The sequence below is a fragment of the Corvus kubaryi genome, unplaced genomic scaffold (genome assembly GCF_017639235.1).
Source record: "Corvus kubaryi isolate FWS band 111438036 unplaced genomic scaffold, C.kubaryi_AGA036_p1.0 37334, whole genome shotgun sequence".
Classification (NCBI taxonomy): Eukaryota; Metazoa; Chordata; class Aves; order Passeriformes; family Corvidae; genus Corvus; species Corvus kubaryi.
This window is the reverse complement of record NW_024581108.1, coordinates 14694732-14717466: the sequence shown is the minus strand read 5'-3', so window position 1 is coordinate 14717466 and position 22735 is coordinate 14694732. Positions and strand designations below refer to the sequence as shown.

The 22735-nt window shown below is 36.1% G+C and overlaps 1 protein-coding gene across 3 annotated transcripts in view; it reads right to left on the bottom strand.

Annotated features, from left to right (window-relative positions):
• The window catches only part of ZZZ3 (zinc finger ZZ-type containing 3), a 56618-nt gene that overhangs the window by 5528 nt on the left and 28355 nt on the right, over positions 1-22735 (bottom strand). For 2 of the 3 annotated variants that reach the window (XM_042030431.1, XM_042030432.1), the window contains exons 4-10: positions 9574-9712; positions 8054-8201; positions 7854-7972; positions 7480-7551; positions 7206-7307; positions 6079-6174; positions 1818-1970 (exon numbers count right to left, since the gene is read on the bottom strand). In XM_042030431.1, the coding sequence (XP_041886365.1) occupies positions 1818-1970; positions 6079-6174; positions 7206-7307; positions 7480-7551; positions 7854-7972; positions 8054-8201; positions 9574-9712 (829 nt within the window). The remainder of the gene's footprint in view (positions 1-1817; positions 1971-6078; positions 6175-7205; positions 7308-7479; positions 7552-7853; positions 7973-8053; positions 8202-9573; positions 9713-22735) is intronic. The other variant, XM_042030434.1, reaches the window with a different exon arrangement.

The following is a 22735-nucleotide window of genomic DNA, read 5'->3' as shown; positions in this document are numbered from 1 at the left end:
AAGTATGCTTTAATAGCTCCCTCGGTGGACAATTCATTCTGGAATAGTAAGTAGCTGTGTTCTAGAATAATTAGACTACTCACAAACTTAAGAAATCATACCTGGAAAGTAAATTAACTCTGTTAGAAATAGTGGGTCCTCACTTGGAAATAACTCATTTATACCAAAATATAATTTTTCAGGAATAGTTATGACTGGTAATAATCAGGCAAAATTTTTTTGTCTTTACACAGGAAAAGCATGTGGTAATTCCACTGTGAAGTCAAAAAAAACATAATTTTCCTGCTACACTGCTTTTCTTCTGCACCACGATGCAAAGTATTTTTCTCCAAGACAGCGATTGTCACCAAGAGGTCTGACTTTTAACACTAGAACAGAATCCTGTATGTTCATTCTGAATATAGTTTACAATCCCTTTTTGCTTCCAAACTGCTTTTATTTTGCACTGATTGTGGGAATCTTTTTGGTAACTGAGCTCCCGTGTGTCCTTCTACCTTACTGAAAGCCAGGACTGTATCTATCTGGAAATGGTGCTCCAGTGTGTGTGGCACATGTCCACTGTTATCACTGCAAAAATGTGAAACAGTAACTTCTGCCTAAATAAAAATAAAGCCCAGTTGATTTATGGTGCCTATATAAATTATTAGTCAGGACACCATGGCAAAACCAAAATGTTTCAGAAAACTGTTCAGAACAATTAGAAAATATGTATTTAAAAACAATACAGAACAAAAGCATGTTAGCTCAAAACCAGCTGCATTGCATCTCTTCTAATATGCATTTTGCTTTCCACACCTTTTAAGACTCTTATTGGAATATGCAAAGTTATCAGGAATGTCTGTGGGTGAGCTGAAAGATCATCAGAGAGAGAGAGAATACAGAATATGAGTGAAGACAGAATTTAAGACTGGGAAATAGATAAGTAAATTTAATAATTAAGGAAGGCTATGCAGTGCAGGTAAAAAAAGTCAGTAAAGAAAATGAATGGACTTATAGTGGGTGGCCTCAATACTTGTGTTATGCAACAAGCTTTTCACACACAAGATGTCACTAGGCTCACAAAAAAAAAATAGAATTAACAAGTCAGGTTCTTCAGTCTAAGCACAGGAAAACCACAGTGATTCACACCAGCTGTGAAACTTGCCCAGCTCCCAAGCAGTAGGATATAGTCCCTCTTTGATTCTATATGGAAATGGGAACGACATATGTCTAAATTCTTGCTGTATTACTGCATGGGTTAAATTTGGAAAGTAGCACACACCATGATGTAGCAATTCACTGGGTTAGGATGTCTACTAGAATTTGCCTCTAAGAATACATAAATATGCTTGTTGATTGACAATTCAGTCTCTTAGTTCACACTTTGAAGTGGATTTTACAAAATCCATAATTAATTCAGCCAGTAAAAGATAAAAAAAAGCAGTGATGCCAATAGCATTTGAATTTTACCAGGGCTCTATGTAACCTTTCTAAAACACATCTTTAACCAGAATTCCAACTATATAATTTACAAGATTTTCAAACCTCTCTCATGCCAGATCATTTTAAAAAAATATGCAACTAAAACTTCTTCGAGCTATTTCAGGACAAGACTGTTCATGACTTACAGACTTCCTTCCTGATTTGGTCTGAATTTTTTGCTGTTGGAGGCTGTTATATTAATGATGTATTTATAATTCAAAATGGCTCATGAATCTTATTACAATTTAATACTTACTTGATGGTATTTTATGGTGAAGATGCCTAATCCTCTAAACACTAAACAAGGTCAAAGTGACAGCAAGCAAGACATTCTCTCCTTGATTTAAATTACATACCGATACTTCCTCTTCTGCTGCAGTATCCATATGGCTGTGAAAACTGCATCTGTCATCATCTTCATCCATATAAACTGGAGGTTCATGAGATGTCATGAAAGTTGAAGGTTTGAAAAGATGTTTATTTAAAGGATGTTGCCGTCTACTTGATGACTACAGTGAAAAAATGGTATATTTTTAAAAACATTCCTTGGCTATTATTTAAAAAATTTTCATTGATAAAACCTTGCCTGGAATTTGTTCTTTTACATTAAATAATCTATCATATTTCCAATTACTTTTACTTATATCTCTGTATCATAGCCTCCCACAGCTGGAGTTCTTCTCTTTCGTAACAGGGGGAATCAAATGAACAGTGCAATACTTTGGTAAAAATGCAGCAAGGAAGAGCCCTTACCATAAAGCCCCTACTCTCTAAACAGGTGGGACTGACAGCAAGAGTAAAACAGAAAGTAAGGCTGTTACAATTTTGAAGACAGAGGACCAGAGAGCAAAAATATTGAAAAACTTCCCATGGTGTGTGACACTCAGCAAGGAAGTAATTTTGCACAGGTCCAAGAGCCAAAAGATCCATGCTCAACACTCATCATCAACTTCCTGTATTTGTGGCTTAGAAAAAAATCTGAGTCTAGACCTACTGTCCTGGTGCAGGAGAGAGAAAGCAATTCATCGCACCAAAAAGAGAATTCTAAGAAAGAACTGCTCTCTGAAGGTTCTTTTTTGTTGCCACTGCATGAAAAAGAAACCTAAAACACATTAGGTGAAATAAATTACTCCATTAGTGCACATCTAGAAACTTCCAACTTTAATGGTGTCTGAGGGTAAGAAAGCATGCCAGTTTTAAAAGGCACTCAGCCTGTATTACTTAGTCCCCAGTGCAAGAATATTAAATATCAAAAGGAATAATTTGGGGTGAATGAAACTGACTCAACCCCTTACTTAGCTACTTTCCAGACCAGCATTTTGACATTTAATGTCAAAACTTACATTCCTCAGCTTTAAAATAACTCAAGAGTGTGAACCAAAAACGTAAGCATGAAAAGTGTTTTTCCTAACAATCATAAAAGAGAGGATTGTTTTGCACTGTGCCTAGCTGCTCATACAGCTAAAGCAAAAGGAATACTTGGAATAGTTAGTACTTTCTCCTTTTTTAGCAAGAGTTTTTATCCCAAAAGGTTCCTGTATCAGTTACAAACCTGTAATATTATAGTACAACCCTTTATCTCTAAAGAGGGATTCAATCTCTAAAGAGGCATGTAGCATCATTCTATAGTTGTGCAGTTTAAAAAGTAAAGGCACAGATGACACAAATTATTTAGATGGTATGCATCGATGCAGACAGAAGTACCACAAGGAACTGCGATTAGCTCTGTTCAGTCTTAGGGAAGAGATGAAGTCTGTAGTAACAACTGGAAGGTGGTACTTCTGATCTGCAGAACTACTACAGCACAAAAAAGAAAAGAATTTCTTCTAAGACTGATGCACTATACCCACTGTGTTGAAATTTTCCACTTTCTGCCTTATGATCACCAGCTACCTGTGTTTTGGTGCTTTTATGGTTTCCCTTAGGACTTCAAACCTCTCTAAAATACTTCCATGCATAGGTGGTATTTCAGCTTGAGCTGACACAGTGATTTACATTTTCTGTTAACAGAAAACAGATCTGCATTCAATATGAGATCTGGAGTCAGGAAAGGAAAACTGTGCCTATGCTTATACAGCAGCACTGCCATGCATAACAGTGTTGCGACCTACAAAGTGAACTGAGGATTTGAATTCTCTTCTTCTGGTGAAGAATGAAATAAAATACTACTTAAAAGCAGATAGTTAAAGATCATTTTCCCTGTGGGAAATATATCTCTAGATTAAGCTTAAAAGCAGGTGCACTAATGATATTATATAAGGATTAAATGGAAAATGATAAGCCATAACTGAAGAACTGAATACTAGAGCTCCTAAATCTCAGATCCAGTTTTACTTTCACCAGCAGTAGGTAATGGTTATGCAAGAAAATAAACTGATACATCCTGCTTAATTTCCTGCATCATTTGTTAGAAGAGACCTATGTCATATGAGTAGACATACAAGGTAACTTCAACAAGATGTTCAAGAACTGAACAGGCTTCTCACCTCTCCAGTAACCATTTTAAAAAAGCATCTTGGACAATCCCCATAGAGAAATGTGTGTTCTTGTGAAGCGTCCCTTTTGACACAAATCTTTACATTAAATATATCTATGTGTCTTATTTTCCCATAGGTACGTGCTTAAAGTATTAGCATCCAGTTTTCATACTTCTGTTACTGGTAATAAAGCAGACACACTGCAGTTACAGTGTACATGTACACTCCATGCCAAAATTAGGACAAGCACAGCACAAGCACGACCCAGGCTTCCAATAGCCCATGCAATTCCTTTCTGCTGTTATCTGCACTGGAGACCTGGGAGCAACTAACCTGGTATGGTGCTGTCAATCTGTGCTCTGTTAGCAGACTGAGAGCTCCATTTCTCCACATATACTATTGGTTTGATTTTTTCATCTGCTGTATTTCTTACACAGGATACAAATAGAACACATGGATGCTGCTTAATACAAACCAGGGCACAACGACCTTACTCTTATGACCTTGCAATAAGGATGTGAGTCACACTGCAAAAACTGATGTAAGTATTAGATACGTTCTAGATAGAAGCCTAAGAAAAATCTGTATGATGGGACCATTACTGCTGCAGTATGAGAATGTTAAGAATTTTATAGAAAATATGTTTCAGTCTTGGTTATACTGGGTTTGTCCACAGTGGGGTCACTGTTCAAATGAGTGAAAAATACAGTTAAAATGTCCCACATCAACTGATTAAGTACTCCCACTGTTTATCAAATCCAGTGATCTGCTGCCTGGCAGCATTGCACACATTCTGTAATGATGGTCTTTCCAAACACAATTAACAGGAAACAACAAAAGGTGTGACCAAGGTCATTTAAACCAAGGTACACTGGCATAAAGAACTCAAAGAACTATAATTTTCAGAACTAAATTTTCAGTGCCTCTTGAAATCAGCCACACCATATTATCATACTACAGAAATTAGCCCCAACTGTGTAAGTAATTTGGAATTCTGACAGATGAATCTCCACAGCATTTAAGGTATCAATGTTTCCAGCTGATTTTTTTGTTCTTCTGCCAGAAAGCACTTTTCCAATAGACAAAGAGGCAGATAGAGTCACGTCTGCACCTTCCCTGCCTCTGTTTATAGAGCACAATAGTAGATTAAAATCCTGGTGAAAGTAAAATGATATTACCATGATGGATGGCAAACTGGAAAGCCTCCAATACAACCACTTATTGTTTGCATAACTTCAGAGAATACCAGGAGACAACTAAGGGTGTGTAACACTTTAAATCATTACACAGGAACTGTGGTATACCTTTGTATCAAACCATGGACAGCAACTTTTGTTTCCAACCTTTCAAAGAACTGAATCTGCAAGTCTGCCTTTTTGTATAATCAATATAAAGTTTACTCTATTCTTTATCAGAAAACATCACAGACACCTGGATGTAAACCAGTAATGTTACTCCACAAAATGCCACTGTAAAGGGGTTTTGAAGAAGTTTTATAAATACTGTGGAAATAAAAAAACCCCAAACCCAACAAATAAAACCCCCATGAAATCTGAGACTGCCCTCTTCTACTACCTATGGCCCTTATTAGTACCCAAGAGCACCTTATAGATTATTTAAATCAAAATATGTGACTGATCTGCATAGAAATTTAGTCTTTTCTCTTGCAAATTAAGATTTTTGGGACCATATTTTTTTCTCATCCAAGATCAGAAACAGCACTACATTTTAATGGACATTTCAGTCTTAAGCCTATGCTTGAGCTAATTCAGCAGGCTCAGTTATACATAATTTTCTATGGTTTTATTAATTAGAACATTACTGTACAATATGAATTATAGGCCTTATCCTCTTCAACAGGGTTTTCATTACCACTTCCTGATCAGCTATAATAAACTTACAAATGAGGAAGAAGTACCCCAAGACCATCATTCTACCCTGTTAGTTCAGCCTGCAATCTGAACACTTCATGTCCCCAAGAGTTGTCAGTGTGAAACCAGAATAACATCTAATTCACTCCATAATGCTACTGACAAAAGAACATTACTGCATCAAGTAACTTTATTAAAAGTATTAATGATTCTGACTCAACTTGCACATAAATGAAACAGAAAGACAGAAATCTGTAAAACAGTCTCACCTTTTTGGAATATAAATATAAGTTTGGAGTTCTTCCTGGAACTGGAATACCAGCTTTAGTCAGTTTAATAAAATATTTTTGCACTCTACTGGCAACCTGGAAAAAACCAAGATGCAACAACTCAATGTCAAATGAAATGTAACTGGTCTTCACTCCAAAGTTTTGCCAGGATTACTACATTGATTAAGAACATTAGGAGAAAAATCCTCTAGATTCTACTCTGTGACAACTACTCTAACTGGTACCTATCTTGCAGCGCTGCATTTGTACTATTTCCAGATGCTCTGACAGTTTTCAGAGAAAAAAATTACCCTTCTTTAAACATACACAGAAAATCTTGCAAAAATTGTGATAGAAAGAACTTTAGTAGTTTGCTTCCTGCTGCAGCTAAACTCATTCTTAACAATGCCAGCTATGTTATCCACAGTTAGCATACAGGAAGTAGGTCTCCATTAATGACATAAGCAAGCATGCCTATTTTTGAGAAATTATGGAGAAATATAGGTATGATCAGAAATGAGCTAATCCTGTATACTGAAGTACTTAATCATACTTTTATCTGAAAGCACCAACTGAAATAAAAGAAATTAAAATACTGTAAACACAGAACATCAGCATTTTTTACTTCTGGTCAAAACGGAGAAAATTTATTTCGGGGGAAAAATTCCAACAAGTTAGATGCAAAAATACTTGGTGTCTCCTCATCTATGTCCTTTTGTGGATCTCAGCCCCAGTACAGAACTAATTCTTCTGTCTGTGATATTTACATGTCTGCCCATTGTACAGTACTGAGGTGCAGGAAATTCAGCACTCCAGTGTAACTCAGTCTGAGCACAGCTGGTGTTCACTACAGAACTAAACTATGTTCACTATAGAATTAAATGTGTGCTGTCCAAATCTCATGAACAGCTAGGTCTGGCAACTTTGCCATGGGCTTTGGGGCACATTTAACATTCTGTATTTGAGATCCAGTGTAAGTGTTACACTGTCACTGGTTAAATGCAGGTCCTGCTGTTACATTTTTAAGACTAAGTGATTACCAAAAATACACTGAATTTTCTTTACTGATATTAAAAAAAAAAAAAGTAAAGACAAGGGAATTCTTCTCCAAGTGTTTTACATGTTACCTGCTTTGCTGTTCTATTTCCCAGTTCATCTGCTATCTTCTGCCACCGTCGGGACTCTACTTCCTCTGGTGGATACTTCAAAAGCAATTGCTCGAGCTTTTTCTAAATCAACAGTGAAAAGGAATAAATACATTTTTCCTAGTACAGGTATGAGTTGTCAAGTATCTAAATACATGTGACTCTGATCTCCCAAGTACTATAAACATTATTACACAATTTGCTTTTATGCTCAAGTATGTTACCACAGCTACAAAATTAAAGAGCTTCCCATTACCTGTTCCTCTACAGTCCACAGCTGGTTAAAAGTTTCAGGTTTGGTCTCATCGCAAAGTCGCCCTCTTATCATCTGCTCAAATACAGGAAATAAAATGAAATACGTGTTTAGAAAAATTATAGCTGGCATAATTGATTAGAATCCTCTTCCTACTTAAGTTAAACCAAAACCAAACCAAAGCATGAGACTTCAAAACAAAATTTGCCTAATCCAAAGTTTAGTTCTGGGATTTGAGTACAGGAATGGCATGTCGCCTATCACCAACATGAACATTTGAAGAAACAGTTAAGATATTCACATTCTATACTGAAAAGAAGAAAAAAATTTAAAAATCATTATTTTGTAATTTTTTTTCTTTCCTTTTGAAAAACTACCTGTGGACGACTGTTGGTGGAGCCTTCTGGACCATCACTTAAAGGCAAGACAGAGTACGAAACAGACTCTCCATCCTTCTTGGGATCCAAAGGACTTTTTGGTCTTGCAGGTATACCTACTGTAAGCAACACAAAGGAAGAATTATTAAACTTCCCCACTGGTCATTTCTTTCTTGTAACATATGCCCACTTTCTTTTACCTTTGTCAAAAATCAGCTTCACTCTCCTACTGTTTCGTTTCCGGTTTTTGAATTCTCTCTCAAAGTTTCCAAGGCTAGTGGTGTATTGGTCCCAGGCAATCTCAGGGAGCTGAACAACCCTCTGAGGAAATGGAAGACCCATATCAACCTGAAAAAACAAGAATGAAAAGTAAAAAGCAATATTTAATGCAATCACTTTATATCCAAACAAAAACCTACAAATACTGAAATGCTACAAAACCCAGTGCTGCTTTTTATTTGACAGAAGAATGGAAAACCAGAATTTTTGAAGTGCCATGCAGCGCACAGTTTTTTTAAAGAGAAGGTGAGATCTTTCAAGAATAATACACAACAGTGCATATAAAATATGCAGAGGCACGGTCAATGATGGCTTATTGAGCATAAAACTTTAAAGGGTGCATTTCACAGCTGAAATCAGGTGTTTGACACTTCAATAACCTGTTTCTGACTGTCCTTATTAAACATACTGTTAGCTCAGGATCTGTACCTTTCTTAACCCAAGAATCCAAAAGATTCACAGTTTTATCACTTGATAAACCTCAACTCCTCCCATCAGAGCAATCTCTGCATATTTTGTACTGATTTTGCTGTGTTCTGCCTGGAACGATACTGTGGCAAAGCTCACCTTTTTATTTAAAGGTCAACTGCAAGACTATTATTCCTTTGGTCCTTTCTGGACAAAAATACACCGGAGTACTTCAAACTGTCCTTAGTATTTCCCCAAAAAATGAATACCAAATGCGACACTCTTACATCATGCATGCTATTAACTCCTCTCAACACTTAACAGAAAGACAACTACTGAAACCAAGCGGCTTACATCTGACCTAGGTGTCTACAAAACTAGGAAAAGAGAACCATAACTCCATTCTTCACTGAAATACAAGTTGCTATCAGACTAGAAGGTAACTGTGTTTGCCAGTGGTAGATGCTGCAGTGATAAAGGATTCAAGCTGAAAACATATTTTCAGTACTCCTGTTATGACAAGATTTTTTTAAAACTTGAAAAGAAAATGTTTCCTTATAGAAATGGATTCTCCTCTATCAGTCAATATTCTGTCATCTGTGACTCAGTTATGTGTTCTAGTGTTCATTTTGGATTTGGGATATAGACTACATTTCATGCTCTTTAAACATACCCTATCAAATTCACTCAAAGCACATTTCAGTTCTCAAATGAGAAAGATTAGAAATTTTTCACCTGATAATTCCAGTCACCTGTAGATTTCAAGATACTACAAGTAGAAATTTTAAAATTGCACTTCTGTGTACCAAAAACAAAGGAAAGGAAGCATATCTGATAAAATCATTGAAGAGACCTATTTCTTACAGATCCAATCAGAAAGCAAAGAGGTATTTTTGCTCAGCCGTTACAAGATTTAAACTCGTAATTTTTATGCCAAGTATATGTATCTATTCTCCAATTTCTATAGATGGTGAGTTACTAGTTATTAAAAAAAAAATTCCAAGTAAGACTTAGGAAAAGTCCATAGAAATACCTTCTTCTGGAGTCTTTCCACAAATCCAATAGGATCTTTCAGTGCTTCTCTCTGGTGTCTGCCTAAACTTTCAAGATCTTGAACTGCTTGAGTACGTTGAGCCTCGAGTACAGCAATCGTCTGTAACAGTCTCTGATAACTACAGAGACAAAGGAAAACATCTCACTCCATTTGCCTTTAAAAGTGACACCCCCCACCTAAACACTAGCCATGGTTATCTACCAGTATCTACTAGATTTCATAGCTTATCTCAACCATTTCATAAACATTTTTACTGAATTCTAGTAAAAATATATTAAATTTATTTTAAGAGTAGATGAATTTATATAAACCCATAAAAAAATATTTAACTCTCCAGTGGTTTCCTTTAAATGCAAATTCTATAGTAGCTGGAACAATATGGTCTCAGGGAAAACCTATATTCATATTCTCAATAGCTGTAACCAACAAGCTTTGTTTATAAAGTTAAAAATACCACAAACAAAATGAGCTAATTTCTCTCCCACTTCAACATCAGCTTCCTTGTACCCCAATACAAGTGACTACCACAGAATTTTAACATTTCACTCAACCATCCAAATGCTGGACAGGAATAGTTTAGAAACACAGCATTTTGTAGAAGCCCCACCTTAGAGCAGAACATGAGAATAATTTTTGAAATGTAGCAACAAACCAAGGAATAAGTAATTTGCAAAATAAATTCAAACCAGATTCCCCTAAGAATACAGAAGCTGAATGAAAATGTCAGTGTTCCCTCAGACGTGCCACCCCAGATTCACAGACAATTTGGACTGTCTATTTAACAGAGACACTTGAGTCTCACTGATGTGACTGTCATGCCTGTACCCAGTAACATGTGCTTTCCAAACTGTGTTTGATACAGTTAATGCATACTCAGGAAATCATGACATTTTAACACAGCCTTTAGAAAACAGTTAACTACACTTCACACCTTTTATTAGCTTTAAAGTTACAGTTCCCCACTTCAGTTTCTGAAATCCCATAGTTACCCATGGCCCCTATTGTTGCAAATTATTATGTATAAACTTTCTTCATGAAAATATTTTCTGACATTTAATATTACAACTGTAATTTAGTTCAGCACAAAGTACTCCTACTAAAATCAGGTAAGAGCTGTTCACTACTACAGTATTTCAGTAAATTTTCTTTCTGTTCCCTTATCGCTAAAACAAAGACAAGCCTGGCACAATGAATTCCATGGATACAACAGAAAAGATCCAGAGGTTGCTGAGGTAATTCAAGTTTTTCAATTGATTGCACTAATAATCGGGTAAGGTTTTAAGTGGAGGGAAGTAAACAATCTTAAGGCAAAATACAGGCTTTGTACCTTTAAATATTTAAGTTTCTACCTGGACATTAAACTGCTGCCTCTCCAACTTTCTTTCCACTCAAATGTAACATTTGCAAACATAAAATATAGCTATACTTTCTGAAGTTTGAAACTAAAATACTGAGCTTGTTTAAAAACAATAGGACACGATTCTGTTATGAATTACTATGTACATTTGTCTGCACATATTCAGGTTTACATGGAACTAAGACCTAAACCACCCGTTTAATAGGCCATTAATATTGAACAGTACTGAATATTTTCACTATTGGGAAAGTGCTCCAGTTTCTTCTAATCAAAATAACTCTGCATAAAACGAGATAATTAATGTGACTATTTTTCAACAGGTGAAAAACAAACTTCAGAAACAGCTCACAAAAGTGGTGACAGTGCATCAGAACTGGCCTGAGGCAATAGCACAGCTCAGGTTGCTCCAGGCTTACAGGAGCCATCAGCTGTGGAATGAAGATCTCTACTCAGCCCTTACACACAGCACGCGCTCGGGGAGCTCTGCCTGCACTCAGGGGCTGGCGGCACCTCTGAGCCCTGGAGGCTCCAGGGACATCAAACAGGCAGGATGCCAACATCCTCATGCAGATGCAGCTGTAACAACACAGAAGAGCTCAAGGATACCTGGGGAGAGGATTTACCCTAGACAACAAAAAGCCTGTTTCCATCAGCAGGTGCCCAAACTCGTGTTAGCAGAGCCACAGTAACAGAGGCTCAGCAGCGTGCACAAATTTGATCTAAGAAAAAGACAGGTATTTATTTAACATTTTTTTCTTGAGCCATTTTACTTCATTTATTCAAATTGTATTTAAGCAATTGATTTTCTAAATGAAATTGGAAGAAAGTAATAACATTTAAATCACGTAAATACATAGAAGTAAAAAGCAACCAAATGTTGGAGATTTAAATGAAGCGATAATTTAATGATGATTCACGAGTAAAGGGAAGGAAGGAATCATCTTAATGAGGTAGCCTTCAATAATTTAGTCTGAATGGAAGGATGAATTTACATTTGAGGAAAAATAACACAAAACCAAGAATATTCAACTTCAGTTACTTCCTTCATTAAAACATTCATGTGACCTCACTGAAGTGGTCTTTGTGGAATTAAGTAAAAATACAAAAATGTCAGGATCATTCAAAAACATGTCATATAATACTGATCTGTGACTAGAGTAACATTATGATGAAATAATTGAAGAGAAAAAAGGGGTTTTTGAACCAATTGTTCAGACAAAAAGGTTTCCCAGCACTTTTTTGTCCCTCTGCTAAGAAATGGATTAATTTGGAGCTATCTACTTTAGCTTCCATATTCCGTTTTTATGAATTAATATATTCTGAAGCCCAAAAATAAGACTGCAGTTTTATCAAGTGAGTATCAGAAGTATTAAAATACACAAAAACTAGAATTTGGGAATCTTCCATTGCCTAGGAAAAGAAAATTGAAAATTCTAGTTCTGAAATACATAGTTTGCTCCATATTCTGGTACTTTAGACTTGCTGCAGAACTGCATTCTACCCAAACCACTGCACATCCCTTTCAACTTCAACAGGACTTTTTAGTGAGCTGTATGTCTGCAAATGTTCTTTTAAGTTTTGAACAACTACTATTTCCACAGGCTCTCTGCTCCTATATGACTGTTATAAAGCCAAGTATTTCTATGAAGAAGCAGCAAGCTAAATAGTAACACACACACTGAGCTCCTTCTTGAAGCGTCTGTCTATTCTGGCCTCTTAATCTCAAACGCTACCAAAATGCTTCTGCTGCACTACACAAAAGAGATCATGTGAATAATTTCCAGGACTATTTAAAAAAAAAACCCCAAAACAGACCAAAACAAACCAACAAAAAGGTGGCAAACAATTTTGCTCTCTATGTTTCCAGGCTCTTTGTAAGTAAGCACAATTCTGACCCAAACCAGCTCCTGCAGTTGTGTTAAAATTCTCCAAAACGGAAAAAGTCTAATAAAAGAGAAAGTAGCTCATTAATCTGCTGCAAAAACAGCTCCATCCTTCAATGAGGCACTCAAAGAGCAACCACCTCTACGTCATCCAGCAACAATTAGTTACATTATTTTCTCTGAAAGATCTGTCAGGAATTACCAAGGAAAATTATCTTACATCCTTTGCCAAAAGCAAACACACTCAAGTAAACTCACAGACAGGTTCCCTCCACTGACTGAAGTTACACTTTCCTCAGTGCTAAATACCAACTTGTTAGCACATACAAAACCCAAAGCAGTTCTCTCTGCAGGAAGACTCTCACTCCAGAGAATGTAATTCTGTTCCCACAATCCCAGTATTGAAACACCCTTGCAGGTTCTTAAATCACGTTAATTGCCAGGAATCTTCCAGATGAACACTTGAATCATTCAGCACAGTACAGAAACAGCTTTACTATCTCTGCTGAAAAATCTTGATTAACACTGGGTTTTGAGGGACCAATATTTAAAAAAGGAAAGCTACTTCTTACAGATTGACACTGATCAGCAGGAACTTCTGCTGATTCAGTTCTTCTTTTGCAGTGGTAAGTACTCCACTCTTTTGGACTGCTCCATGAAAAAATTATCACAGAGCAGAGACAGATTTCTAGAAGTTGTGCCATAAGCAATTAGTTCTTACACAATTAATTTCCATGAATCTTGTTCTAATAGTAATTAGGGACACAGCAGCCTCCTCTCTTGCCTGTGACAAAACTTGGGAATAGCATCTATTGCCTTAATGAGGCCTATGTCCATTCTGATCCAGTTTACTGAGATTTACATTCAAAATGCTTTTCCCCTCCATTCTTTCCATTCTAATAGGATTTACATTTCCAAATCAGAGTACCCAGTCACATCACAGATTTTAGTTTCTCTGCAGCAGGACCTAACCACAGCATTTAAAAAACACTATATGAATAGGAATCAATCTGCCTTAACAACTGCATGTTTCTTAAGTTAACTCTTGTTTTTTATACAAAATGACTTGGCACTGATGTGTAAAAGGGGCCACATCATTCATCATTTTTAAATAAATTAATTTTTTACAGTAAGAGTCTGTCAGTCAGAAAGTCCCACCATGGTTTCTGCAGGTTTCCCCTCCCTTGAAGAGAAGAACATACTGTACTTTAAGCCTTGGTTGAATAACTGATATGAGCAACTGATACTACAAAATGAAGGTTTTTAACTTTTAGGTACCTAAATGAAATTAGTGGGTGAAATGAAGTGGCTGTAGATAACATTCACACCAATCAAAAAAACAATCAACTCAAAATCAATATCCAAAGTCACTTGAAATTACTTTGGCAGCTACACTTGTCTTACATCATTCAGTACCTTGCAAAGATATGTACTTTGATGACTAATTAAAAAGAAGTGATTTATCCTCTTGACTTCTAAAATGCTGTGCAGTTGGGTGGTCATCAATCTCCCCTCCCAAAACTAACTACGCTTCTCCAGTTATATATAGTTTACACAGTATGTTAAAATGTACAGGATCATCAATTTTGGGAGGCTCTGACACTAAAAATGCGTACCATCATTCAGAAATACTCATTAGTTCTCGTGCAGGTAGGAACTGTTTTACATGAGGGTGTACACACATCTCATAATAAAACACAGCAAAAAAAAAAATAGAAAAAACCTTGTTATGTTGTATTTCCAAGAGCTGTGACACAAAACTGGTTATCAGTCACCGGGAGGATTTGAGCAATTCTTTGTTTCATTGCCATCTGCTGGCACTCCAGCAAAGTACAGATTACAACCTGCTCTCCCATACCCAGGTCATTTATTACTCTGGATTTTGGTCTACTAACAGCAATTAAAAAAAAAAATCCCTTATTAAACACCAAGATAAGGAAGTATTGGATATTAAAACATCTTATCAGACTGTAAATTATGTAGGAAAAGGGAAACATTAATTGTACTTAGAATTTCTAAGTCACCCAAGGAGCTGTAGTTTAAGAGATTGGCTCCCTGGAGAAACCTGAGAATCAGATCAAACACAATCCTGTCATTTCAAAGAAGAGTGTTTTTTTTGTTCGGGCTTTGTTTCTTTGAGTTCAGAAATAACAGAAAATGCTCCCAGCTCCTAAGTTTGGGCTGAAATCTTTGCCAGTGTCACAATACACTAATTTTGACACTGCAGTTTCTTGCAAATTATTCTGATGCGTAGCTAAGATTTTTAAACAATCTCCAAATGCACTCTGGAAGAGTCTGGGATTCAATGCTGGATGTGTAGAGCACACAACAGCAATGAGAAAGCACAAGAGACTGATGCAGAATGGCCCTTCTTTGATCTCCCTTCAGAAACAGCAAAGAGTTTAAGGGCATAATCAATAAGAGCATACATATATCAACCCCTGTCAGGACTTGTAAAAGCACCTTTGCCCGGAGGAAGCAGCATATGGTGGGTTTTTACTTACCTAATGCTTAGACACTGTGACCAAGGTAATCTACTTACACACAGCCTTTTCTGCAACTCTATTAAATCGCTTTCTACTCTGGCTTAACCTCTTTACATGTACTGTCATTTACTGTACTTTCACTATGCATATTCAATATTCATACTTCAGACCTTTTGAAGTATTTCAAAGATAAGTAAATAATTAAACTGCGTCTCTATGTTATACATTAAACAACTAAAGTACACATTAAATGGCTTCTCCAAGTCTACTGTGCCAGGAATGGAACAAAAAGCACTATTTCTGAATGTCAGCCTCACACCTATTTGAAACAAAACAGAACTAACCCAAAAAGCACATTTTTAAAGACCCAACAAATCCCAAGGCAAAACACAAAATCCTACTGCAGTAATTTACCTGGATGCAAAAGAACCATCTTCCACTCAAATTTTACCTTTCTTTCAACCTTCACAGCTTCAGAATTTGTGTTTCAAGCATCTGAATAGTATTTTATTGGTTATCAACTTGTGATGTCCCCTTCTTTCTTAAATTCTTAACTCTTCCCCAGAAACAGAACACCCACTCATATATTTCTATAGGCTTCATTCTTGTCAAGAGCTGTCCAACACACTCGGCAGGATTTAATATTAGCTGTACAAAAGCACCCTTATCAAATACCCACAACTTTTCAGACTTTTTAGTAGCAATTAGGTCTCTGTGTCCTGAAAGAAACATGGATGTTGTTTCAGTCTCATCAACAAAACAGCATCTGTCAGTCCTCCAGTTGGTGTTAACACAGTTTAATACAGCCTTTTGATACTCTTTTGACAGCACTCTCAACTGCTTGTCTGCAGGACAGTGACATTCAGTAGGGAAAAAGATACAGGTTCCTGTCATTCCTCTATTTTCCAGGCTTGAATTGACATGAGATAATGACAGTAAAATTGTTTTCTTCACAAGGGGCACAGAAAGACAGACTGACAGCATATCCCAAACTTCATCTCCTTCCCTCTCATCATCTCTAACGAGAATGGTCCCAATTCCTTTACTGAGGGAAAATATTACACAGATTCCTCCAGCATGACTACTTGGATATTCTTCTCTAGAAGAGATGCTGGGGAAAGCAACTGTTCAGACAGAGCTTTATTCCAGAGGCAAAGTAAGAGCGACCCATGTTGCCATGAAACCAATCCAACTGCACAGAAATCCTCTGACAAAACAAGCAGCGAAAGCTGACAACAGCGATTATTGAACCCCTTCAACTCACTCTAAATTAATTTCTGCAGGTTTTCATCCAAGCAAGACACACACACACACACTCAATTATTCAGGTACATACTCTTGCCATAGGAACAAATGAACACATTCCCCTCGAGTTATCTGTTACTGTGATATCTGAATATTAGAACTGAATTACAAGAATATGATCTACAATCATGAGTGGCTGAAAGTTCTAACAGCAATACAAAGCATTATATATCAATACTTTCTGGCTAAAAAAGGGGAAGAAAAGTTAGAAATAAGGAAGAAAATTAGTAAAAAACATATTTTTATTAGTACTCTCTATAATAAATCATGGACAAACACAGCTGGTCCTTGGCTTAGGAAGCATAACCATCAAAGGCTGTTACACAAAACAGCAGCAATATTTTTACTTTGAGCTATCCAAAGCAAAATAAAGATGTGCAATAATGAAAAATGATAAATCCGCTGGCTATTCCTACCGAGAACGAAGTTTAAAGGAATCCAAAAAGTAGGACCTTTCTAACTCTCAAATGCATGTATTCTTGTACCAAAGTAACAACTGTATTGATTAGAACTCACTGCTGACTGAATGAAGCTTGTACAATACATACTGCTCATGCAATTCCTTTTTAAAAGATACTGGTCAGTTTTGCAGTTCATGCTGGAGATGCTGTTGAAACTCATGAAAGAGCAGAACAAAAAATTAGTAATGAAGCTATTTCAAGCTGGGTTAGTTAAAATGGACAAATAAAGACACCCACATTCTCAAAGCAAATGGCACTCACTTTGTTCTTGTCTTCTTGGTGGCATCATTATGCTCACTAATGTTTTAGTGATCCCTACCAAGTAGGCAATTATGGTGACACTAATTTACTCCTTGTTCCACCACACAACTTTTACATTGACACAACTGGTATAACCACAATTTACTGCTTCTGCTTTTAGGGGTCCTTGTGTGCACAGCCAAAAGTACAGCCAGAGCCTTACTCTCCACACAGCTGTGCTGGGTCAATACATTACTGCCCCATCTTTTCTTGGCTTTCTTGCTCTTTGTTTTAAATCAGGACCATGATTCCTATGGCATTTGATATTTGTTTCCAACTAGTATTTCCTACACCTCAAAACAATTTTTATTACTTATTGATCCTTTTCCAGTTTAGATGAATTTACTAATGAGCATCCTTAGAAATGGTAAGCATTTCCAAATGAACAGGCAGAAGAGCAATTTTCTACATTTTTCTGTATTAGAATAGTAGGTTTGTTGTTGCTTGTGGTTGGATTTTTTTTTTATACTTGTGTATTTTTCCTCTCCATGATTTTTGGTCCATGTTGACCAAAGAAATTGGAAAGACAAACTGAATTCTTGTGTATTCTCCAAAAACTGGCAGCTTGGAAAGGAGGTGAGACCATAACTACTGTCTCTACAAGAGTCAGGTAGGCAGAATTCAACTGTTTCTCATCACATTCCTCCATCAATCCATCAGCCCACACATCCAGAGGTACCACATCAAGGCAGCCAACAGGGAACATCTCTGCACTGGAGAGTTCACTCTCTCTTTCTTCCAGGAGTAAATTGCTGCAATAGAGGACTCTTGGAGGTGAGAACATAGATGTAGACAGAAGAAGAAAAGCAGGCAAATCAGGAGGGAATTCAAGGGGTAAAGGACACAAATCCAAAAGAAATCAAGCTTTGCTTTCCACAGGATGCACTATTTAAGTGAGGACTGCGCTGTGTTTGCTAGTGCTGTTCATGGGATTGTGCTGTGGTTGGCAGCAAGATGCCTCTGTTCAGGGAGGAAAAATGAATGTGACAAATGTACTTGACATTTAATGGGTCCCAGAGTGTGCCCATTCCTAGGGAGCAAAAAGCTGATGCAGCACATGCCCAAGGCATTATCTCTTGCAAAGTAAGAGCTCTAATCTTTACTGAATAGTTTATGTAATATAAAACATGATTCTATGATTACAGTAGTCTTAACCTTAATCTTTAGTCCTGCAAAAATTTTGTGTCACATAACTTTTCCATTGACAAGTATTTATAGACAGAATTATCTTATGGACCATGATAAAATAGTAATGCTGGCAGCAAAAATTCTCAAAATACTTCGTATTTTAAGCTGTAGTAAAATACAAGGATTTAATTAATAAATGTGGTTGCGTGCCTGTTACACTGTCACATTTTAGTAACACAATTACCTGCAAAACCAAACTGAAGTTGATCAGAAAGCTGTACTAGAAGTTTCTAATTGATTTCCACTGTATTTCTATTTTGTGGATCAACTAGCTGCAGCATCCAAATTTTATATGACTTTACTTAAAGCCAGTCTTGGGTTTGGTTACTCACATAGACCAATCTACTAGAAAGTAGAAATTAACTCTCTGAAAAAACACCAACTTTTCATGTTTTAGTTTGACATTAATAGGTAGTTTAAGAAAAATATCACTGTATGCCACACCAGTTCTGTGGAACAAAGGATGAATTAAAACACATTGCAATCTAATACACATGGCATTTATGTTTGGTTTTTCACAATTACTAACTTCTCTTTTTCTTCACTAAAATTGTATACCCTTCATCAGTTCTTTTATATTGGTGATATAGTCTACAAATAACTCAGAGGTATGAATTAAAACTGCTACTATGAAATTAACTTGATTTACACCAATTCCCTCTATTCTTTAAGATGAAAGGAAGTCAGAAACAAAGTCCCCACAGACTAAAACTGACATTCAGGAAAATGAATTATTAGCTATTCATTGCTACATGACATCATTACATGGAATGTTAAGATTTATCTGCACATTGAAATAAATCCCTACTGTGTGATCAATTTAACTTTAATTCAGAGACATACAGCTGGATATACAGGGATTATTTATAAAAATCATCTATTAGTATTATTAGTAGCCAATATATTTGAAGACAGACATGGATATTTTTATCTTTTCCATTTAAGGAAAAAACATGGTGCAGGTAAAATTAGAAAATTAGAAATTTAGAAAGATGATATTACAGTTACTTTAAGACGATTGTGTTCAAGGCAGTTCTCAAACAACTGGCATAGCAAGGTGCACCAAGTCCTATTCTAACAATTCAAGCGCAGTAAGATGAACTTTTATACAGAACTACTTTAACTGGATTCTTTAGGCAGAAAATTTGTGACTGAATAAAACACAAAACCTATGCCACAGGAAATGCTACAAATGTTTCTTTCCTTTCTCACATTCATATAATATTAGAAGTGGATCCAAAGACATAAACCTTAATATCATAAATTGTTGAGCATATGTAAATCTGACTGCATGATCCTGCATGGTTGTCTGTGCTTCCAAGACCTCTGCAACAACACAACCTACCCTAGGTAAGAATCCACAAGACTGGGTTTTAAGAGATGTACTAAAATCTTTCATTTAATCTGTCTTCACTTTAAATGGCAGTACAGCTGTTATGATTTTAAATATTATCAAGTAATAAAGATACATGAAAATATCTATCTACTGAACAAGGTCCTAACTCTTGGAATTGCTCGTGCATAATGATTCTATTTCAGCCACCTTACCTCCAGATCTAAGTGGTTCCTGTAAAGCAAACTGCAGTTTACAGAATCCTAGAAATACATTCTGTAACACGTTATATGCATGTGAAACCTCAATTCCTCAATTACATTTTCTTCTAGAATCCAGGACTGAGAGTCAAACAAAGATTTTCCCTTTGTGCAACCTAATACCTGCCAAACACTGCAAATCTCCAAAGGAAGTAGAGAGGAAGAAGAAAATAAAAAATAAAACCAAAAAAGGGCACTAAATGAAACACTGGGCAAAGGCAAAAAGCACTGAGAATAAAATGCTGCACAAGACAGAAAATTAAAGTAAGCTACAGCAGTATGAGATAGAATTACAGTACAAAAAGATACAGCAAAGAGAGATGAAAAATGCCTGAGGAAAGACATATGCAAAATACTAAGCACAGCATATAAAATTCAACAGTATAGAAAGTTTTAAATCAGGATGTTCAGTCTTGGTGAAAGTATCTCAAGAGAAAATGCAAATGTTTCTGAGCTAGAACACAGAAAAATTCTCAAATATGCACCAAACCATACTTTTCCAGGAGCAATTACAATACACAAAAATTCCAATTATGTGTGTAGCAACAGAAAACATTAACACTTTACAACTATACAACCCCCAGATCAGCCTGTTATCTACAAAAATGTCTATGTTGTGATAAAATTTATACTTAGAGAACTCATCTCTGTCTTTGTAGGACAGATCTATTTTAATAAAGAAGTTGGGGGAACATCCATCATTTCAGCCTTCTCTCTGAATAATAATATTCCATAACCTGTGATGGCTATTTTTCCTATTATATCATCCAGTTTTCCCAGAAATATTAATATATGAATGTTGTTTAAACATGGCAAGATTAAAAAGGCAACAAAATTCATACAGAAATATGAAAATATACATTTAGGTTTCTTTCTTATAGCAAGTCTTATCAACAGCTCTTAAAGGTTTTGGTATATTCATATTTTATCAATGTCACAACAATTTCTTGAAGAGTGAAAATCAACTGTATGAATGTGTATGTCATCAAGCTATGTAATGTAACCAGAAATAATAGAAGTCTACAGCCATATAAAATTGCTTCTATGACACAGAGGAATGTGGTTTTTTTCTGCCAAGGAACATCCAAAGAATTATACTAATGACTTCTTGGAGAAATCTGCCTCCTCAACATAGCCAAGATGCTAATGTCTCTCTGAACTGGCTTTTAAAAGAGAACAGAAACATGAACTAGAGGAAAAAATCACCCATAATAATCCCAAACTGATGAAGGAGAGAAAAACAAAACTGTACCATTTGAAGATCTGATATGCAGAACACCAGAACATTTGGCTTAGGCAGAACTACCACAAAGAAAGTGAATACCCTCTACCTCCAGCTAAACCTACCTTAATAGCATGGGAACCCTGGAATTCTTTGCATCTGACCTATCAGCGAATACACTTCTGCTAAAACTGGCTGTTTTATTTTTTTTTTAGTTCAACATTTTAGAAAATAAGTACCAAATGAGATTAAACAAGGGTATAATTAAGACACTATTCAAAAACTGTAACACATGAATTAAGAGTATCCTCTAATGAACTTTGCTATTTTTAAAACTGGGTAGAGGATATAGTGCACTGCACTTGATTTATTCTTGAACAATGAAATTCTGCATAAATGATGACTGCACTCATATGTCAAAACATTGACTTAAGTTCTTTAGAAGGATCCTATTACCATGCAGAACCATCAGAATATCACACGTACTTTATTACAAATGTAAACAACAAAAAAGGATGGCCCGTAATTTTCCAGCTCTATCAAAATTTTTTTAAATGAAGAAAAGATATGGCTAACACTCCCTCCCTCCAGTAGCATGCTTCCCTTTGGGAAAGTAGAAATATAAGACAGGATAAAACCAATAACCATTTCTTTTGGAATTCTGCATTCAGGCAACAAGCTGGTAGCAAACTACCAAGTCTTACTTGCAATTTCAAAAGCTCCCCAACAAGTTCTCACAAACAGGCTGCCAACCTGAACAACAACTACCCATTTCTTCAGAATTGTGTATGTTCAAAAGCTAACACTAGGGCACACACCTGAAATTTTCAAGGACAATTTAGATCTGTGTTTAAGAATAGAAAAAAACTACTGTTATTTTTACAGTATTTTTCCTAAAAAATACAACCCCCATATCACATTACTAATGCATCTGTGTACTAGTATCAGATGAAGTCTGATATGACATACAGATTACATACAGATCCAAAATCATCCTAAGGAGTCAAAAGACAACAGTCCATTCTTCCCATTTATAATTTAAGGAAAAGCAATTTTCTTTCTATCTACTGGGAAAAGTGTCCACTTTGGACTGATGGCTGAAGCTGCAAATACTTGATCATTACTTTGAAATCATAGTTTGTCCAACCAATGCTCAAATTCAGAATTTTCTGATTAAAATTATTTATTCATATCTAATACTGAACAACACTATATAAATAATGCAACTGTGATATAAAAAAATCCAGTCATACTGGATTAAACAACCATCTGTGCCCTGTGCCCATATTCACAGTAACTGTGCCGTGAACATTCACTACATTTACACTGAACTACTACCAGTGCTT